The sequence below is a fragment of the Erithacus rubecula genome, assembly GCF_903797595.1.
Source record: "Erithacus rubecula genome assembly, chromosome: 3".
In the NCBI taxonomy this organism is placed as follows: Eukaryota; Metazoa; Chordata; class Aves; order Passeriformes; family Muscicapidae; genus Erithacus; species Erithacus rubecula.
The window spans coordinates 21520780-21541702 of record NC_136689.1 but is presented as its reverse complement, the minus strand read 5'-3'; the positions used below and the strand labels follow the sequence as shown (position 1 = coordinate 21541702).

The 20923-nt window shown below is 39.5% G+C and overlaps 1 protein-coding gene across 2 annotated transcripts; it reads right to left on the bottom strand.

Annotated features, from left to right (window-relative positions):
- Window positions 1-8673: 8673 nt before the first annotated feature.
- STEAP1 (STEAP family member 1) lies at window positions 8674-19327 on the bottom strand. Of its 2 annotated transcripts, XM_079300346.1 has the most exons (6): window positions 19025-19327; window positions 15937-16041; window positions 14630-15142; window positions 13030-13194; window positions 11425-11516; window positions 8674-11337 (listed from the first exon to the last, which is right to left on the bottom strand). In XM_079300346.1, the coding sequence occupies exons 1-6, from the start codon at window positions 19250-19252 to the stop codon at window positions 11259-11261; spliced, it is 1182 nt and encodes a 393-aa protein (XP_079156472.1). In that variant the 5' UTR covers window positions 19253-19327; the 3' UTR covers window positions 8674-11258. The 2 variants fall into 2 exon arrangements, with proteins under 2 accessions (XP_079156472.1, XP_079156471.1); XM_079300345.1 differs by having other exon boundaries at window positions 8674-11516.
- Window positions 19328-20923: the final 1596 nt, after the last annotated feature.

The window sequence follows — 20923 nt, the reverse complement described above, 5'->3', positions numbered from 1 at the left end:
GGAATTCTTAATTTGTTTGAATTAAAGCCTTAATGAGAAGGCTATAAATTGGAATTTTTGTCATTGCTTTCCTGCAGGATTTTTTAAAACATTATTATTTCAGCACAAAGTCTTGAAGCGAAGATGCTGACCCTTAGGAGATGATCATTAGATCCATGTTGATTCTTATAACAAGTAAGGAGCTTTTTTTTTCTTATGCAGGTATATGAGTAATGATGCATGATTTGTTACCTGTTTCTTGAGCAGCTGTTTGGCTTTCTGAGTTGAGCTACATTTTCATGGGAAAGCATCACTGTTCTGTCCTCCAGCCTGCACTATGTAGGGTGTGCCAGCTCTGACCCTGGTCCTTCATTCCTAACCCACAACTCCATGGATATCATTCAGTGTCATTTCTCACCTACACTATTAATTTCTTCTCCAGTTGTTTCTCCTCTTGCTATGTGCAGCCCTGTCCGACTTTAGCCTTTGGCACAGGAGTAAATGAGGAAACTCTTGAGACCTGGTCATTTACCAGGCTGCTGAGCAGACACCACTAACTTGGTATCTAGTGCATTTAAAATCAAGGCAGTTTGAGGGACTTAACTTGTTCTTATGTTGTTTTTTTTCCCCTACCTTTTTGAGGTTTCTAAGTTTGAAAATTCTTGTTGGAAATTGGGACTAAAACAACTACAGCTTTCCTTCCATTGCTGTATAACTGATCTGTTCAAACAGAAAAAGCATAGAGGGCCTTATTTTGCATGGAGATTAGCATGAGAGCAAGGGTATATAAATACCTTTTATATACTTAAGCTCTCAGCAAAATTGGACCATGTCTCTGTAGTAAGAGGATGAAATTGGATACTTACAGTTCTCTCAAATTTGGTACCAAGATCTATGGTCAGTGTAGTTCCCAGATACCCTGTTAAATTACTATCTCAAACAATCTGTTAAAACAGATTTTTTTCTCTTGGCAGGTATTTTTCTTTTTTTAGCAAAGTCCAGGGCAGCATTATTATTTCTTCCTTTAAGGGATAGAACATAACAAAGGACTTTCCAAATTGCAAATGGAACAGATATTCTAGTTCTTCCTCTTGGCAATGGGAGGGCAAAGCCCTGGGGATTTCCTTGTGGCAAGAGAGTGAAAACAAACACATAAAATTTTGCTTCCCATCAGGGCAACAAAACCAAATGGAATATTTTTTGGCATACTATGCTCAACCTATCAGAAAAATACAGTGTTTCCCAGCCAGGAATATTTAGACCAACTAATTTTTTCTTATGATAGCCTGCAATTACTCTAAAAGTAAATATTATACTTCTTACTCATTCTTTGTAAGGACAAAATGAATTTGAGAGATATGTTATTATTCACTAGGAAAAAACCTACTAATTAAATGAAGAACAAAAATGAATGGTAAACACCTCAACTAAAGTCACTTCCTTCACTTGTTGCATTTCATTGATTTGTGATGTCCCCTTTTCAGTAACTGCCCATGTGTCAGTACTTCTCTCAGACCCTATAGGATCTGAATTTCACTAGTGAAAAGCAAGGACAGAAGGACAAACTGAAAAAAACTAAATACTTTTAGATATTCATTTGAGAGAAGAATGTTGTAAAGAAACAGGAAAGGAAAAAAAAGAGAAAGAACGAAGGAAAGAGAAGAAATGCCTTTATAGAGCACGTTGAATAAACTATAGTTGAGAAATACTGGCAAGTCATGTAAAAGAAGACAAGGCATCTCTTTCTTCCCAAGAGAAATTACAAAATAAGTGTGATTCACCTGAAGTAGAGGACTATTCTTTCTCCCCTTTTCCCTCCACACAAGAAAAAAAATAATCCATGTTTGCACTTCTATTTCTAAGGCAATCCAAGCAGAAAAAAGTGAGGATTGTTTCTGATTTTATGATCTATCTGATTAATTTTATTCACCAGAAGGAAGCAGAAGGAAGGAAGGAAACCTTTCCTAGATTTCTCTGACTATGGTTTTCCATAGCTATTGTGATGCCCAGTTGAGAGATTTCAGGACCTTTGTTCTTGTTTTTATGTGGAACACAGTCATGTGGGACCTTTCCCCTTCTCCTTGAAACAACATTTGCTTTGTGGTGTAAGTAACAGAAGGTCAGAAATTTTTTTCTTGATTTGTGGCTACTCATCTTAAAAGGTATCTACAAAATGAGACAGTAGGTTGTAAAAGTGGGATCTTATGCCTGCAATAATTGTTGGACCCAAAGTCAGGGGAAAATACATTATTTTTCTAATGCAAACAATTGCATTTGGACCAAAGTTTTCAGCTGGCTGACTTCTTAACCAAGAACAGATAAACCCTCCTTCCTAGTGAAGCATGGATATTGCAAAACTGAAAAACTCACTCAAAAGATGCTAATACTTGCCTGAATAGTAAAGTAGCTGAGAAAAGCATAGGCTGCCTTGTGGCTTGGCCACCATTTGACAGCCTAAGACTAGCGTGTTTACTTTTTTAGCTCTTTGATTTCAAATTTCCTTCACAAAGCTGCAGACCACAGGTTTTTCTTGAGAGCAGAAGAGAAGTGAAATCAAGATCTAGAATGTTTCAGGTGGAAGGCAGCACAGTGGGTCATCTGTTCCAACTACCCTGCCCGTGCATGGTTATCCTAGAGCACATGGCACAGGATTGTGTCCAGATGGTTCTTGTAAATCTCCAGCGAGGGCCTCCACACCCTCTCTGGACAATCTGTTCCAGTGCTTGGTCACCTGTGCATAAAAAAGTTCTTCCTCATATTCAGGTCGAACTTTCTGTGCATCAGTTTTTGCCCATTGCCTCTTGTCCTATTGTCCTATTGTTTGGAACCACTGAGAAGAGCCTGGTCATCTTCTTGGCCCCCTTCTTTCAGATACTAACAGACACTGGTGAGGGCCCCTTTCAGTTGTCTCTTCTCAAGTTTTTTCTCCCAGTTTTTCATCCTAACAAAGATCCTCCTGTCCCTTAATCTTTGTTCTCCTCTGCTGGACCCACTCCAAGAGCTCAATTTCTCCCTTGTACTGAGGAGCCCAGAACTGGACACAGCACTCCAGGTAAGGCCTCACCAGGGCTGAGTAGAGGGGCAGGATCATCTCCCTGGACCTGCTGGCAGTGCTCTTCCTAAAGCCCCCAGGATACCATTGGCCTGCACGGCCACAAGGGCACTGCTGGCTCGTGGACACCTTGTTGTCCACCAGGACCCCCAGGTCCTTCTCCTCAGAAATGCTTTCCAACATGTCAGCCCTCAGTCTGTACTGGTGGGGTACTGCACTGTGTATTATGTATCATGGTGGTGAAAACGTAAAAATATTTAATATGTAAAATATTTGTAATCTCATTATTACATGTACCTTGTCATAGATTAGGTCTTCAGTTAATTGATTCTGAACATTTTGTTTCACTGAATGGGATAATGCTGGATGTTTCCCTGACAAAAAAAATTAAACCATAATTCAGTAGCAACTTAGCACTGCAAAAAGAAAATCTGTATGTTTATAGAGCAATGAAATACTAATTGAGTTCTCAGTCCTGTGAATTATTATTAGCTAATTCCACAAATATGAACTGAGATCAACGAGTTGCTACAGATCCTAAGACTTAAGCAGTTTTGCACTATCAAGGCAATAGCTTTTTCTTTAGAATTTGTCATTCCTAGCATATTTGTTTTCCAGCCACGAAACTTACAGGAATGTATTAGTCTGAGTGATTTACTCTTGATGTAAGGGAACATAAGAAACCATACTTGGTCAGACCAATAGCCTAGCTAACCCACTAATACAGCAAAACAAAATGCCATTCAAGGAGAGTGTGCAATCTTGGCTGCTGTATTTTGAACTCTCCTCCCAAATCCATATTTACCCTAGTGATGTCATAGGGTACATACCTACAAAGCCCTTTTGGTGTTGCTTTAGGGTCTGTTGTTTCTGGGTTTGTCTAATGTCCTTTTGAACCTGCTGATTCTGTTTGCCTCCGCAGCTCTCTGTGGCAGCAAGGTCCAGAATCTGTTCACTGCAAAGAGATGCACATTCTTAATCAGCTGTAAACTGATCTCCTACTATTTCTATTGAATCCTCTCTATTCCTGGTAAGATTTGGTTAAAAATAGTTCTGTGCATATCTTGCCTGCTATCTTCAATATTTTGTAAATCTTGATTTAATCCCATTCCACCTTTTCCCCTCTCATTTGAAGAGCTCCTGCCTTTTTAGTGTCTTTCTATAATGCAGCTGCTCCACTCTCTGCTCATGTGAGCAGCACTTCTCTGTATTGCTGGGTTAAATTATAAAATGCTAATTGTGGCAAAAACAAAGACCCAGCAAGGGTCAGAGGAGCAGTAACAGGCAAAGGAAGCCCAGCAAGCTGATCAATGAAAATGAAGGCAAATTGCTTACTGCCATGACTGTCTAAGGGGAATGACCAGATCATTGTCACTGGGGTGAAACCTGCTAGAGTCATCAAAGGAAGAAACTGCTTCCCCTGAATGTAATGTGAACCCAAGAGGTGTTTTTTAAAAGAGATGTGTGACTTGATATGCAAGGGAAAAATAATTATCTGAAAATTATTATTGGCTATTTTAGGGGGAATTGTAAGAATGTGCAAGGCTTACCGTGGGATGTTTAGATAGGGAATAAAGGTAGGGAAAGAGAGGCATCAAGGAGGATAAGATTGGAATAAAATGTGAAAACAGAGGGAAGGGGGCATTAAATTATAATTAAATTGTACCCCCCTTCCATCTCCCAAATTTTCTGTAGGCTCACAGGTTCCCCCTGCTTCATTCACTCACCCTCACCTCATTCCTACTTACCCTATGTACTCTTCCTCGCTATTGGCATTCCCCACCATCAATTTTTCCTTGTTTTTTTAGCACCTTGGTGTCAGAAATGTGTAGAAACTCAAGTAGGTGTAAGAGTTTCCAGGGACATTGTTTTGACACCAGGAGTCCAAATATGCGACTCCCTTTTGCCTGCCCCTTCTGGTAAGGAAAGGAGGGACAATAAAGCACAGACTATGGATTAAAATAGCAATTTAGAGCTAAAAGAGCAAAGCAATAGAATAAGAAACATACAACAGCAATTGTTATTAATAGCAAAAGTATGCAAAAGAGAAGAAGTTTTTGCCTGTGTTTCAGGCCAGGCTGATAATAAAAAATGGTAACAAATTTCATTGCTCTTCCTGTCATAAGCCTGCCTTGATGGAAGGTATATGGCCATTCAGAGTCCACCCCAAACACTGGAAGAGGTGAACAAGTTTACCATTGGTAATTACATCAAAGACAATGAAGACATGAAGTATTTCTGTGAATGTAGGGGGCAAATCTTACTCTGAATAGCTAAGTAAAAGGCCTGTTGTTTCACTGGAAACTTTGCCTCTGCAAGAACTAAATAGTGGCAATGTAATATTTGAAGTAGAATAGTGATATCAGCACAAGGATAAAACTAAAGTTCATAGGAATTTTCTGAATATAGTGTAATGCACCATCTAAATCTGGTTTCAGTTGGTTCCTTATTTTGCCTAAGTAACGTTTAAGAGTTCTTCAGTTTCATTGTGTCTTACATAAGATTTTTCCTTAGTTTAGCACATGATGTACACTTTACCAGGAAATAAAACAGCAATGTCTGCTGTTATTTGAAAACAACTCAGTTTATATATAGATCATTATGAAAAGTGGAGCAATATCTATGACTCATTCCCCAAACTTCAGAAACGGTCACTGAACCACTTATAACCTCGCTGGTGTTCATCAGTAGATTTTGAACAGATTTCCCCAAAATACCTCAAATGGTATTTCAGGGTTAGAGAAATATTTGCAACTTAATAGTTGCAGGTCAAACTCTACACACACCTGGGCTCTTTGTATTTATTCATTCCATTCCCTAGTTCCATGTGGATAACCAACCCTCCCATCCCCTCTGTTTCAAGGATTCACTTCAGCACTTCAGTGTTTTCAGATTCTGCCACCAGGACAATTCACTTGTCCTCCGTTTTACCCATCTCTCTTACTAAGAATTTATATTCCCTAGTAACTTGATGATGTTTATTGATCTCATTCAGTATCCTCCACCTACTTATTTTTTCCCTTTAACATCCACTAGGCTCCTTTACTCTTTCCTCTCATAAGAAAATCTGAGTGCTTGTGATGTCTCCTTTTCTCTTTTTCACAGATCTCCAATTGTCCTGTTCCTTCTGATTCCATGTGATTCCATGTTGATGCCTCTGCATAATTTCATAGTGCCAGAATACCCTTCAGTCTGTTATTCATTAACAGGGAATAAATAAAGATGTGAAAAAATGATGTGAATAAATAAATAAATATGTATAAAGTCTATTAGAAATCAGAAGGGAGAAAACCATAATTTTTAAAATTATGAGTAATATCCAACAATTTAGATTAGATTTCTAAACTAAAGTTGCAGAGATACTTGAAGAGCTCTTTTAAGTTGCTTATGTTTTTTTTGTTTTCCCCCCAATTCCAGCTTGTTTATTTTCTTTTTAAGGATTTCCTGTTAGATACTTGAGTATTTTTGAATGAATGAGATACATTGTTCAGAAGTTATTCTGGTACCTGCACAGGTGCAGGCAAGAGAGAAGTATGAGTCACAGGACTGAAAAAATAAAGCAGAGAAATAATTAGAGGTGGGTTGTATGGCCATTCCTTTAAGTCCAGCAATAAGATACTTCTCCATTTCAAGTAATGGAGTTATTCCTGTGGAAAATTCTTTTTCAGTAGAGTACATTCCACAATTGTAAGCATGTATATAAAGACTGCACATGACTGCAAACTACAAATTTGACCATCCAGTTAAAAAATCCCCACATTTGCCTCACTTCTTTTTCAGCAGTGAGCGCAAAATAATGAAATTTAAGGACCAAATACTTCTATCAGTAGCAATGGTATTATTCTACAAGTCTCACAGAGATTACATATCTTTAACCAAGTCAAAGATATAGCATACTTATCTCAGCAATATACTCTCAAGCTATGAAGATCAAACATACATAAAAACAAACAAAAAACTACAAAGCAACTCAAATTTCTGTTGTATCATCTTTATTGAAAGTAGCTGTGGTCTTTTTTATGTTTATAGAGTTAGGTTCATGGATTGGTTTTATGTCTTTTCAGCTGAAAAATCTCTGAAAACTTATGCCTACTTAATAAATTAGCCTCACTTCACCCATTCAAATGTTAAATTTAATCAACAGAAAAGTTCAAAAAATTATGCAAAAAATGAACCCTAATACAACTGAATTCAATGAGACTTGTTTTAATAAAAGATATAATAAGAAGTAATTTTGCCATCAGCAACAGAGTATGCTCATGGGATCAAGAAATCCTGGCATTACTGAAAAATCATCAGTGGAAATGATTAGCCATTGCCAGAGACTTAAAGCAACTACAGTAGATTACATTCTTCAGGGGAGTTTTCAAAAATTGGTCTTTTTGTCTCATTTTGGTTTTCTTTTAAAAATTTCTTTCATGCCATTTACAGAAAAATGGTTTCAATGAAATTAGTTTGAATTTCAAAAATGGTTAACATAGCATTTTGTGTTGTTGAGGGACAGTACTAGAAACTATGGATGTAGGAGAAAAGAGCAGATGTGAGATTATCATCTCTACAAATGAAACCACATAGCCCACAGTCACGTAGAAGTCAGTCAGTTTTATATGGGTTTTGATGACAACTTCTAGAACACATTTTTGCCCACTGATTCATGGAAAACTAAGAACATGACAAAAATATTGAAGGGAATATTCTTGCTACTGAAATAGGATGAAATAATGTAAGTTTTAACTTTTAGGAGCACTTTCATTCAGGGCTGGTTTAAGTTAAACTGCCTGGAATGGTTTACACCATTCCTCTTCTCGTCCTTCCTACTGACATATGTACACGGCTGCGAGCTGAATCAGACCCATGAGTGGATCTGGCTGAATCATTCTTCTCTCTGCATTACTTTTCAGCTGGATCCAATGCCCTGGTCTGATGAACTTCACATCTTTAAAGCCTTGCATGACTGAGAGAACAGAGAAGAGCAGCCAAAGGGAGGGACTGCTTACAGTGCTGCTGTCAACAGGAATTTGTGTTACACAATAGCCAACACAGACCTGGCTCTAGCTTGCTGAACAATGACTGTTGCTATCACTTCTTAGGAAGAGTATTCTGGCTATGAACTCTCCAAATTAATTTGGAATAAAATTTCTCAGGCCCCTCTAACAATTTATATCTCCAGAATTTCAATTCTGTCTCTCTCAAACACATTGCAAATGTGTAACAACAGAAAAAAGTTCTTTGCAGACCTTGCAGAGACATTTTAAAGCCACTGCTACTAGAATGATGGATTCTTAGACAAAAGTATCCCCGTACATGCCCTTCCTCAATGCCCTTGCTATTCTTGAACTTCTCTTGGTCTTTGATCAGTATTTCCAGATCTTGGGTCTCCCTCCAAAGCCTTCTCTTCCTTCTCACAGAATCTCTGAATGCTAGAATATACAGTTAAAGGTTCTGTCAGGAAAAATGTAATTTCATTACACTATGAAAGTGTCCATTTTGCTTTCCACATCTTTTTCTCTCCTTTTGAGGCTCCAGGCTCATCACTAGTGTGGAGAAAATGGTTCCCCTTGACTGTTTATATCAGCAACTCTTCTGGAGTGTACTTTGCCTTTTTACCATTTTACCCTTGATATATATGACACAATGGCAAATACAGCATATATTAAAGCATTTAATAACACACAGTTTTATAAAACTAATTAATGTTACACAAATAAGTGCCTAAAATGTGCACATACATTCAATTATTGTATTATAATAGTATATAGGCCTATTAATACACTGAATTTTGAAACAGGTACATAAACATAAATTAAAGTGTACATATGAACTTAGTTTCATCAGTATTGAACTAAATCATGTCTGCTACAAACAGAGAAATTAAATACTGTCAATGGCATTTTCTTCTTAGCCCTATATAAATCTCCCTCACTGTTGCATCTGAATGCCTAAAAAGCAAATCATAGAGTCATTTACATTGAGACCAACCATAAATCTAACACTGCCAAGCCCACCATTAGAGCATGTCCCTAAGCACCATACCTACATGTCTTTTAAATACTTTCAGGGATAGTGAGTCAACCACTTCCCTGAGCAGCCTGCAGACTGGGAAGTGACACAGTTTATTGAAGACTTACAAAGCAGTGAAGAGACTCCAATATGAAGTCTCAGGTTCTGGCTACAAGCATTCAATGATAACTTCTAAGGAAATGGCTAGATGTGACACAGAAAACCTACTTGAAACAATCAGTAGGGAAAAGCACGCTTGAATGTTTGGATGTAGTGTGATTTTTGAAATAGCTTTTGTAGACTGTATGTAAGTTTCATGTTGTAGAAGCCACTTCTGGGTTTGCCTCCTGGGCAATGCTAGAGAGAAAAGTCTGAAGTGTGATTAATGTCCACAGCTGGATGATGAGCGTAAAAGGTCAGTTTGGATAGTATGTGATGATCTTGAAATTGATTTCCCCCTGTAATTTGTGTTATCAATTCAAACCATATTAATTGGTTGAGATGAATGAAGTTATGCTATCTTGCACTACCTTCTGTAACAATTGCATAGAGCTTATTACTTATAAAAGATTTATTTTGTTCATGGAAACATAAATGGAAATGCATTGAGCACCATACTTTTCCTGCTCTGTTAGAAACTTCTTAGATTAACCTTGCAGTCATGTTTCCTGTATTGTAGGGTTTTGGCCTCTGCCATGCATTACTAGCTTGATATATAATACCATCGATTACAAATTTTATTCTACAGGCCACTGTCTTCAGTTACTTTCACAGTACTACACTACATGCAAATTTAAAAAAGGCCATCTTTTAAGTTGCAATAATTGAATGGTAACAACCAGGAAAATACAAAATGTGATATCCCTGTAGCTATTTAATTTGTCTGTTATTTATGATCCACGTAAAAGTCTAGAAAGGGACAACAGTTTCATTAGCACCATGTATTACATATTTTTTTAGGTATATGTTGTTTTCCTGTTCGTTTTAATACAGAGGTGTTAGCAATTACAGTTCTCATTCAGAGGATACCAGCAACATGTAGCATCAACAGTCTAAGTCCTAGTCAATTCCTGCAGGCAGACTGGCAGAAATGCTCCTGATGTTGGGTGAAAATATTTACTACTGAGTAACATATTTCAAAACAGATATTAACAAATCAATTATTCATTTAAAATTTTCAGCCAGACCTATGCAATGTAAGGAAAACAGGTTTTAATGAGCTTATTAAAGTTACTGGAAAATTCCTGTAAAAGAAGATGCGTTTGGAAATCATTTAACACAAGAGTCTCACCAAATCAATGGCAAGATTCAAATGTCTATTTTTAATGTTTTTCTTCCAGTCACACAATTGTGCTGGCTCTAGAGTAAACAAAAAAACATACTTACCTGATAGAGTTATCCCACTGGAATAATTTGTGCAAATAAAGTTTAACACATGTTAAGGGCTGTAGGCTTTTGTCAAAAGCATGGAAAATTTCCAGCATCAGAAACAAAAGAACAGGTTCATGGAATAAAAAATGGGAAATGTTTTATAGTTTCAAGTAAACAGAGACACACCCGGTTCTGGATAAGATGGAGATCTGAATCTAAAAACTCTTTTTTTAGACAGTGCCCAAGCCTCAGGAGATATTTACCTTGTAAAGATCCCTGTAATTCTGCTTGCCCAGTTGTGTACATCCAAGACCTTGCAGGAATACACAGTTTCTATCTGGCTCATATGCCAAGGTCTCCACTCAGCATAGTGAAACAGAGGCTGCAGGTGCTAAGAGGCAATGGGATGATAAATAGTCTCGTTTTTGTCCCATTATAATTCTGAGATTTCATGAAGGTACACACATGGCTGTGCGAAGCAGAAAGCATTCCTGCGCTCTGTGGTGTAATAGTTTTTTTACTTTCTATGGTCATCTGGAGAAATGATTTATGATTGCTTTTGCATACAGAAGAACTGATATTGAAACAATGAAACACTTGGATTTTAAAAGCAGTGAGTCAGAAGAAAGAAATCAAAAAATACCAAATACTGAATAGATTAAAGTGTAAAATAAATGTTTTCATTTTCCATCTTTGAAAATGACGAAAATTGCATCAAGTATCTCATATTTCTGAAGTTAAAAAAGAAAAGTGAGAAAGAAACATCTATACCAAAAGTGAAAACACAGCTCACAGGTGAAAATTTCATGGCCTTGAGCATATTTCCATACATAGATGGAAAATGTCCATATTTGATCTACAGTCTGGAAGTTATGCTGGCTTGATTGGCTTGTGTCTTAGCTTCCCAACCACTTCTGATTTTTCTTATCCTCTTCCTAAAACATGGGAGGAGCAGAATGCATTTACAAAGCAGAACTACAATAGGAAGAAAAACTGCAACCATAAATGAAGGTGGCGTATACCAGATGAATTGGTTAGCATCAACCCACTTATTCCAAGCAAACACCAGGGCATGAACAGTGCATAGCAGCAGGGCTAAATATCCCATCTTGCTCTGCAAAGAGAAAAAAAATAGCACGCTTTATTTTTCCCAACTTGGTAAAAAAGTACTCAGTTACACAAATATGGAAATCTGGACAGGCCTTGACCAACAGGCTCAAGTCAAACAAAAGCTGCCACTGACTTAAAATAAAAGGTAAGAACTGTAAGTCAAGACTCCAACTGTACTCTTTATGCCACTGTTAAAAAAAAATGCACGTTTTTCAAGTATTGTTATGATATTTAGCAAAAAATCAGAAGAGATTGCTGGTTATTCCTGAAACATGCTCAATCCTGAATATCTCAATTTACAGGTTCCATCTATATACTAAATTGCCTTAATTCTGTGATAAATAATTTTGAGTTCAAAATCAGATATATTAAGGGATTAATTGATTACTTGCAAACAAAAATTTTAAGCTAAAATAAAATCACAAAGTCTAGTACTATGGCAAAAGCACTGCTCAACTACAGGAAGCTCAAGTCTTTCATTTAACTTACAGTGATAAATTTGGCTAAACTGTCCACAAAATTCAGGAGTAAAGAAAATTCAGTAGTAATTTTTTCTTGTCACTTAATAATCTTGTACTCATCAGTGAAGTTGAATATTGTCTTTTCAACTGCTGAATGTACAGAACATGATTTTTAAGTAATAAGCTTATTTGTTTATAACATAAATCCAACATAGAAGTATTACTCTTCTGGGTTTCTTCACCATAGTCTTTCAATAGTGAAAGCAGTCATGCATTTGGAGACTTCCTTCTGACTTGTCCATATTCTCTGTACACTTATCTTACAAATGATGGACTTCATAGAGCATGCAGATCACTAACTGCTGATTATACACTTCAGATCTGCTTTTAAAAAATAAATCAGATTTTCAAATGCCAGGTATTTACTGAATTTTCTGATTTTGGTGTTTGAGGGCCTAATACAACACTTGCTTAAGTCTAGTTGACCATACTGATGTCAGCAGAACCACCCTGATTATTACTGCATATGATGTAAGAGAACTGAGAGCAACCCTGATGCCTGGGTTAAGGAAACAAGCACAGCTGTAGCAAACTTGAGACTGACTGGATTTGATTATCCAGCATCTGTTCTAAGATGTCTCTTTCAGAATGAACTGAGTCATATGGGAACAGCATTGACTGGTTCAATGCCACCTACTTCAAATTCAGCAGGACATGGGGCATTCTGGAGCGATAAGAGAAGATTACTTCAGCATCAGAGCTAAGAAAAAGTCTCAAAAGAACAACTGCTGCTGGTCACAAAGTCAGGAGGAGAATAAAAAAGTGGTATGAAGTTGTCTTTGCTCTGCTTTTTTATACACTGAACACAACAGCCTGTTCTCTTGATGAAAGAGTAATGGAAAGAACATTTCTCACAAATCAGTTAACAAAGAGCACGGAACAAACTTTTCAGTTGGTTTCACTAACTCTGTGTTTGATATTTCTAACTCCTAATGGTCTTAGCTGATAACACAAAGTTCTACAAATGGAATGTGCAGTAATGACATTCATGCACACCTGAATGTAGTGGAACTCTCTCCAGGTCAAAGAGTGACTGACAGATGGAATTGATGTGATTGCCAACAGGGCCAGCAAAGCAAGTCCCAGAATTCCTAGAGACACATAAATCTCCATTCTCCAAACATCATGTTCAATCCAGGCATTTTCTTTTTTTTGTTTGACCTGCCAAAAGAGCATGATAAAAATTAAGACTGGCACACTTGGCTGTTTGTGTTAAATATAATTTCACTATTTTCACCATAATATTAATGAAATAAGCAAAGAAAAATCAGTATTTTGGTTTATTTGAATGTCTTTGAATATAATTGCTATTTACTTCTGATGACAGTCTTCACCAGTATCTGCAGAGCAGAGCAAAGGTGAGCTTTTAGACTGAATTTAGACTTCATCAGTGTCTTGGCCCAGGACAGCCTGATTCTGAGGCCTCTTAACCTGCCTTCACAGTGAGGACAAATCTTGGTTTTGACAAGAAAAAAACCCACCTATGGTTAAATACCATATCTGGGAGATTTTAACAACAGGAAATATAATAATAGCTCTACTTCAGGAAAGTAATTAAGCAGGCCTTTTTAATAAAAATACCCTGCCAGGGTAGTTGTTTAGCTCTGTTTTTTAAAAACAACACAACTTGTTACATTTGTGATTTTAATAAACTGATGTCAAAGCTTTTCCTATTTATAACTACCTGCAGCAGCACTTTTATCCTACTAGTGATCACCATGCCATAATATGCCCAAATATGATAATTTCTGCATCTTGAAGACTGGAATCTCAAGGAAATTTCCAATAATACATTTAAATCAGATTACCAGTAAAGCTGATTTCAGAGTTTTCAATGGGTAATTTGATTGTTTACAAAAATCTTAAGAATCTGTTGACATCATCATATTGTGCTTTTAATAATTTTTAATAATAAAGACTTTAGGGGTAATAAAAACATACGTTTGCAGACTATACCTTATATTGGAATATCCCTAATGCTGCATTACATATGGCACCCAAGGCTATAGGTGAGCATCAGGAATTCTAGTTACAGAGGACACTGGAGAGCTTTGCAAGCCAATTATTGACCATGAGTCAGAAGCATCATTGAAATCCTATCCTTAAACAAGGTAGGTATCACTCCAAATGTGAGCCATCAGTATTCACAAATTTAGTTTGTGCAAATACAGATTATTATGATTTAGTTCAGCCCTCCTTCACTGCTGGCTTTGCAAAGGTGTCTAAAAATGTGTTCAGTGCTCAATTTTTGTTTCTAGATTTCACTGGTCCAGAGAAGATTAATCTAAACTAATGGTGTGCCAAAGACTTAAATGTTCCTGAGAGATAAAATTTTGTGCATTTTACAGATGGAAAAAAATCCCAAATAAAGAAATTTATTCAATATACACTGGCACAGCTGTGATGACTCTTTACTCTCTATAATATGCTTTGGCAACTAGGTCCTGCTCCATCACTGAACAGTGCTCTCTGTGAATGTACTTGAAAATCAAACAAAGGCAATGAAAATGCCTATCCCCCATTCAAGATCTGCTTGAATGACCAAACCAAGGATTTTCTGAATAGAGAAGGGTTGGTGTTTGCATGCCCATCGTACCTGCTGGAATGCCCAGTTCAGCAGCTTGTATCTGTATGATCTTCTCATTGGATAGCACAGGCTGTAGCAGGCGTGCAGTGTGGCAAAGAAGAAACTGAGAAGTCCAAATTGTTTCCTTGATGACATCCATCTATCCAGCCACTGGGGAAACCTTTTATACTTGGTGCCAAAGTACAGCTGGAAACCAGCAGCTAATATTCCTGGTAAATACACTAATGCTAAAAGTGTAATTGAAGTCACTGGTAAAACTTTGTTTATGACAAGGATTGGAATTTTATAGAAAACATTTTCCTTTCTGGTTGTAAGAGGATATATGACATCTCTCATGGAAGTGTAAATAAATGTTAATAATGAGATCACAGATGCTATCTTCATTGGCAAGTGCCACTTAGGGAACAGATCCTGCTTGCAGTGCAGCTCTGTAGAGTGTTCAAACTCACCAAAATGGTGTGCTTGATGTAAATCAAAAAGTGCAGCTGCTTCTGATGGATTGGCAACCTGCATATCAACATTCTGGAAGAGACAGAAAATGGAAATACAAAGTGAGTTCAAGAGAAAATTAAAAAGTTCAGTAATGACAGTATTTGCCATCATGACTTTAACAACTTACTGCAGTGGAACCACACACAAAACATATGCACTATGAAAGACAAGGTAACTTGGAAACATAACATTTCAAAGTGCACAGTCAGCACTAGAGCAAGGCACTTGTAGCGTGGATTTCCCATTCTTCATTATCTGCAGTGATTTTAAAATAGATTCTCATTCCAGGAAGATAACTACACTGCAAGGATGGAAGGATTACATTATGTGAAGCTTCATTTCAGCTTCTTATTATATAAGTGAGAGACTTCAAATATCAAATTTCAGCTATAGACTTGCAGCCCAAATACCATGCACAAGAAAGGATTAAAGGATTTTTTTTCTGGACTTTTTTTTGTGCAATGTGGAAAACTTTCTGAGTGCAATGTTGCTATCATGAAGATTTCTCCCAAAGTTAAATTTTATATTCCTGTGCAAAAATCCTGAATCATTTCTATGGAGTTTTGCTCGCCTGGTAAGATACAATTAGCAGCTACCCTCATGTAGCTTTTAGTTGTCCCAAACTTTGTTTATTTTTTACCATGGACTGTGATTAAATTGAATTAGATGTTCTTTATCTTTTTATCTCTTCATGTCAATATTGTTACAACACTTCAGAAATATTCATGATCTGGCAGTATGATGGTAACACTGTCTCTGGACAAAATTGAATCAAGGATTGCATTATTTGTGACATATGAGCTGCTTTTTTACAGAAACATTACCAAGTAGTTAAGATTTCCTGTATTTCTTCTTGGCATGATGCTCTGAGCTGCATTCTGATCAATGGCATGATTACCACTTTCCCTCTTCTCCATTGTGGAAACTCCCTGCAGAACAAACACAGGATGTAAAACAGGTTTTGAAATGCCATACTGGAACTTTGAGGCCTATTTTCCCTCAATATGTTTTCTTCCTTGTCCTCCACACATTTGCTAGGGAAGGTACAGTCAACTAGAGAAAGGAAAGTCTGTCCTCTGAGAATGGAAAAACTCAGCTTATTTTCTGGGTAAAGCAGAGAATAAGAGAAAGCATAAATCAGTGTAACAAAATTACTAATGGAAAATAATATTTATGTCTAATAACCCTGTCACCAGCAGAACTGATGCATTAATTAAAGTTTTTAAATGACAACAAATTTGTTTGAAACAGCTTGCAGGAAAAAACATGTAAAATGTTGTAAAGATGGATTTTAAGTTCATGAGACTTGCTGATACAAGAAGCCCATGGAGATGTTTTGTTTCTAATACCTGTCAGTCACTCTGGGGCTTTAGAGGTATATTCTCCCTTCAAGATGGACAAGAAACTGGAGCTTTGCTCGTGCTGTTCCCAGGTATTTTGGCAATATTCATCACCACCAGTAGCAACAGAAATGGTTCTAAGCTATTAGGTACGAAAAAAAAATCATGTGGCAGAAAAAAGAAGAAAAAAGGAAGAGAATTGATAAATTGAAAGAGATGTTTCTGGAATCCTGGGATAGCAGGGAAGACAGTGTTTCAAAGAGCATGAAGTAACTACAGGGCCTGCAAGGACCTTGCAACAAGGACTTCCCAAGTTGTTGCACACTGCAGGAGAGGCACTGGCACCATGCTGCTGAAAGAGTGCCATACCACAGAGTGGCTTTCTGTGACAACCTTTCAGAAGATTACCAGGTGGCTCTTCCATGTACTTTCCTACCAAACAGCTGAATTATTTGATATAAACTGTTTTTCTAACTACTGATACTTTTATATCCATAAATCTTTTGAGAAATTATATGGAGAAATGTGACTTTGATAATTTTCCTTCTTTTACTGTGTCTGGTTCCTTCAGTGGATGAGTCTTACAGCCTTCTACTGTTTGCTATGAGGGTTTGCTCCCTGCCAGGCCACCAGGCACCTGAAGCTGAAGTATTCTTTTTCAAAGTGTTCTTTTCCTTAGTATTTCTCTTTGGATTTTTCCCTCCTGGTAGTCAGCTGTCCCTTTGAGCATAACCTTTCAGACAAGTGTTGCAGAGGAGGGTCAACAAGAGTTCTGTCTGAAGGTCAGGCTGTTAACCCTTTCCTACACCAGCTAATGGTTTAGGAAAAGGTTATTCTTTGTATATCCTGCACATGAGAAAGCTTGGACTGATGAAGGCACGCTTCTGTTTCCCCTACTATTCCTAGGACTAGTCCTGGTGATTTTATGAAAAGTTTTGGGATATCACATATCTTCATAAAGCTTCAGATATTAGAATTTCTATTTCTGCATGTTTCAATATAAATAATTTCTAGCTGTTACAATTAAAAGAATAGTTTACAAATAGAACTTAGTAGGGTGAACTTACCTGTAAAAAAACCTAATAACCAATACAGTGAACTCCACATCTATATTTAAGGAACTGGTAATATGAAGGGCAGTCACTCTTCTTGAAGCCTACCTTCTGGCTAACACACTGTTTTAGAGATTCAGAAGCATAATTTAGTTCAGGAAGCTCTGTATGGAAAAGCTTGCTTCACCCAGTTCTTGTGTTTCTATCACTCTTCATTCAGAAATTTTAGAAACAAAGAGTCCATTATTAGTTTCCAGTTAAAGGTTTATATTGATGAGGATGTAATAAATGGTATCGTCATGTGAACAAAAGCAACCCATTAGCTAGAATGCCAGCTGCTGATCCTAAAAGCTGGTTTATTGGTTCTTTTGGGATACAATGTTTAATACAATGTCAAATACAGAGTTAAAGGTTTATGCAGCAGAAAACAAGACAGAAAGACAAAAGAAAGTGTGTGTGAATGAATGCACTTGTTCATCCACAGAACTATAGGTTTCAGCCATGCGACTGCATGCAAGGAAACTCAAGCATCATAGCATCATATTCCACCTGGCTTCTGATACCAGTTAAGACAAAGTTATTTCCCAGTAAAAGAGTAATAGCCTTTCAAAACCCTAGAAGAAGAGCACCTACAATTCACTATTCAGTGCCCTATAAATTGCTGAAAGAAATATTCTAGACTATATGTCTTTTTGGAATACATCGGAAGAAAAGTTGGAAGTCCTGCAAGAGACAGTAACCTAACTCAGAACTGTTACGAAAGACAGCAGTTATATTAATGTCCATCCTCCGTGCACATCCCTTCTGCTCTGGGAAGCAGCTGTCAACGAGGGGCGGAGAGCGTCCCGCTGCTGAAAGCCAAGTTCCAGCGCCGTGAGTACGCTGCTAAATTTTGTACTGTTGAATTTTTGAGACTGCAGGCTCACTGTAACGCTGAACCATAGTGATCCACACTGTGCTGACATTTCCCCGGGAAAACATCATTCCAAGTCACTGGGAGATTTTCCTGAGAACGGGGTTTCAGGGCTGACTCCACGAAAGAAGAAAAACGGGTAAAATAAACAGGCTATGACAATAACGAGGAGGGGATGGAAGAGGCGCGGGACAGTGCCTACACCTCTCTCTCGGCACTATCGGAAAATTACAGCATGGAGCTGCTGGGCAGAAGTGTCTCGCTTTCCCAGTGCCCGCTGCATCGTGCGGGACGCTGCAGGCACTCGGCACGCGAGCTCGGAACTTTCCCTGCTCTTCAAAAATTCTGCTGAGCTCAATGGAAAACCGAAGGAAAGCCCAGGGGGCGGGAGCCGGAGAGCGTCGCTCGGCAAGAACGAGCCGGAGGCGCTCCCCGTGCAGGAGCCCGAGCCCGAGCCCGAGCCCGCCGGGGTTCCCGGCCCGGCCCGGCCGCGTGGCGGGCGGGGCCCGAGCGGAACGCGCCGCAGCCCGGCCGGCCGGGCGCACACCGACACCTCGCCGGCGGCTCCGGTCACGGCCGGCCCCTGTCCGCCCCCGGGCTCACTCACCTCGGCCCGGCAGCCCGGCCTCTCCTCCGCGCCGCGGGGGGCGGCAGCAGCGGCGGCGCGGCGCGGCTCCGTCCGCGGGGGGCAGCGCCCGGCGGCGCCGCTCGGAGGGCGAGGCGGCCGCGGGACAGCAGCGGAGCGCCCGCCGGACTCCGAGGAGATGGGAGTGAGAGGCGGGGGGGCCCGGCCGCAGCCTCCACCTCCGCTGCCGGCCCCGCCTTCCGCGCCCATCCCGCTCCCCTCCGCCCGGCGCTGCGCCGAGCCCCGTCCCGAGCGGCGGCGGCGCGGCCTCAGGGGCTCCCTCCGGCACCGGCCGGCCCGAGAGCGCCCGGCCGCGGGTCTGCTGGGCCGCGGCCGGACAAAGGGCGCATTCACCTGCTCCCTCCCCGCCCCGCCGCAGGGAGGAGGAGGAGGTGCCGAGGTGCGCTTTCCCCCCGGTGCCCCTCGCCTCCAGCAGCCGGGGCTGTGCGGGCCCGCCGCCTGTGACGGGCGGGCTGCGGGGCACAGCGCGCTCGGGCCACTGCCCCACGCCCGTCGGGTCCGCGGCGCTGCTGCCGCTCTCCTGCCAGTCCGTTCTCTCTTCCCTGCCGGCTCCTCCAAACCTGTCACTCTCCTAACCTGACAAAATGCCCTAGTGATCCCTGCTCCTCATACGAGCAGTCCTCACTTTAATTTTTTTCCCTAAAATACCATGATCCTGTAAGTTTTTTGGGTTTTTCTCTTGCTTTTTTTTTTTTTTTTTTCCTTTGCTTTTTTTCCCCTTCAGTGTGAACTGTCATGGTCTTGTGAAATCTCTGTTTTAGTGCGTATTTTGACATCTACTGGCTTCCTGGCGTTGAAAGACACGTAGCCAGTTCGTGTCAGAAATGTTTTCAAACAGCTCATTGTGTCCTCCTCAGGATGTCTTCGCAGAAATGATGCCAAGTTCCATGTCTTTGTATCTTGGGAAGGGAGTGGATTTTTATTTTCTCCTTTTCAGTAGATGTTAAATGGACGTAGACTCCAGCTGAATGCTACTATTGAAGAAAAGAGGAGATTGCCTTAGGAGGATTAGAAGAACGGAAAAATTGTATCTCCTGAATAAAACCTTAACTTCTAAAAAAATTTTTTAGTTGTCTTCATTAGCATGTTTTTCTGTGCTTTGCAAAAGGCTATTTCCCAAGTGTTTTCCATTAGTTGATTTTTTTTTTTTTTTTGCAAGGGATGCTAACTTGGGTATGCTCGCTTTGTGCAAGCGCCGTTTTGTTTCCTTCGCTGCTCTTTTTTCAGGTCGGTTTGGGGTTTTTCCCGTTCCCATCAGCAGGGTGACGCCTGGCGGTGGGAGCGCAGGGGAGGAGGCTGCCAGAGGCAAGGTGTGCCCCAAACCCGGCTAGGGAGACACTGCAGTCCAGAGGGCTAAAAGCATGTCCCTAGTGAACTCCTTGGCAAAGCATGCTCAGAAACCCTGGTGTAAGCTGGTGTTATGGGAACTACATTTATAAAAGACAGCTCAAGATGCTGAGATTGCAGTATCTGGATATCCAGTCTCCAGAATAGAATATACAATCTTAAGGATAGAATATCCTTAAGGTATCTTTAGCCTTTCCATAAAACACACAAGAGCTCAGCTCCTGCATATGCATTCTCAGAAGATGAGATGAAAAGGCAGCCAAAGTGGCTATTAAATAAGTACCTGGCAAGCTGTTCTGCACAGATTCTTTTAGGTACCTCTGGACAAGCAATCCCCTCTCTAGTCTGAATCCTGAGTACTATTAGGTGTCTGTCTGTGAATAAAAGTGGAAAGCTGATTTTATGTGGGTGCTGACAAAGTGGAAATGGATTCAGATGCTAGTGAAATCTTTCCTTTCATGCCTACCCTAAGGCATGACTTCCACGTCATTCAAAGTACCACTTATATTAAGA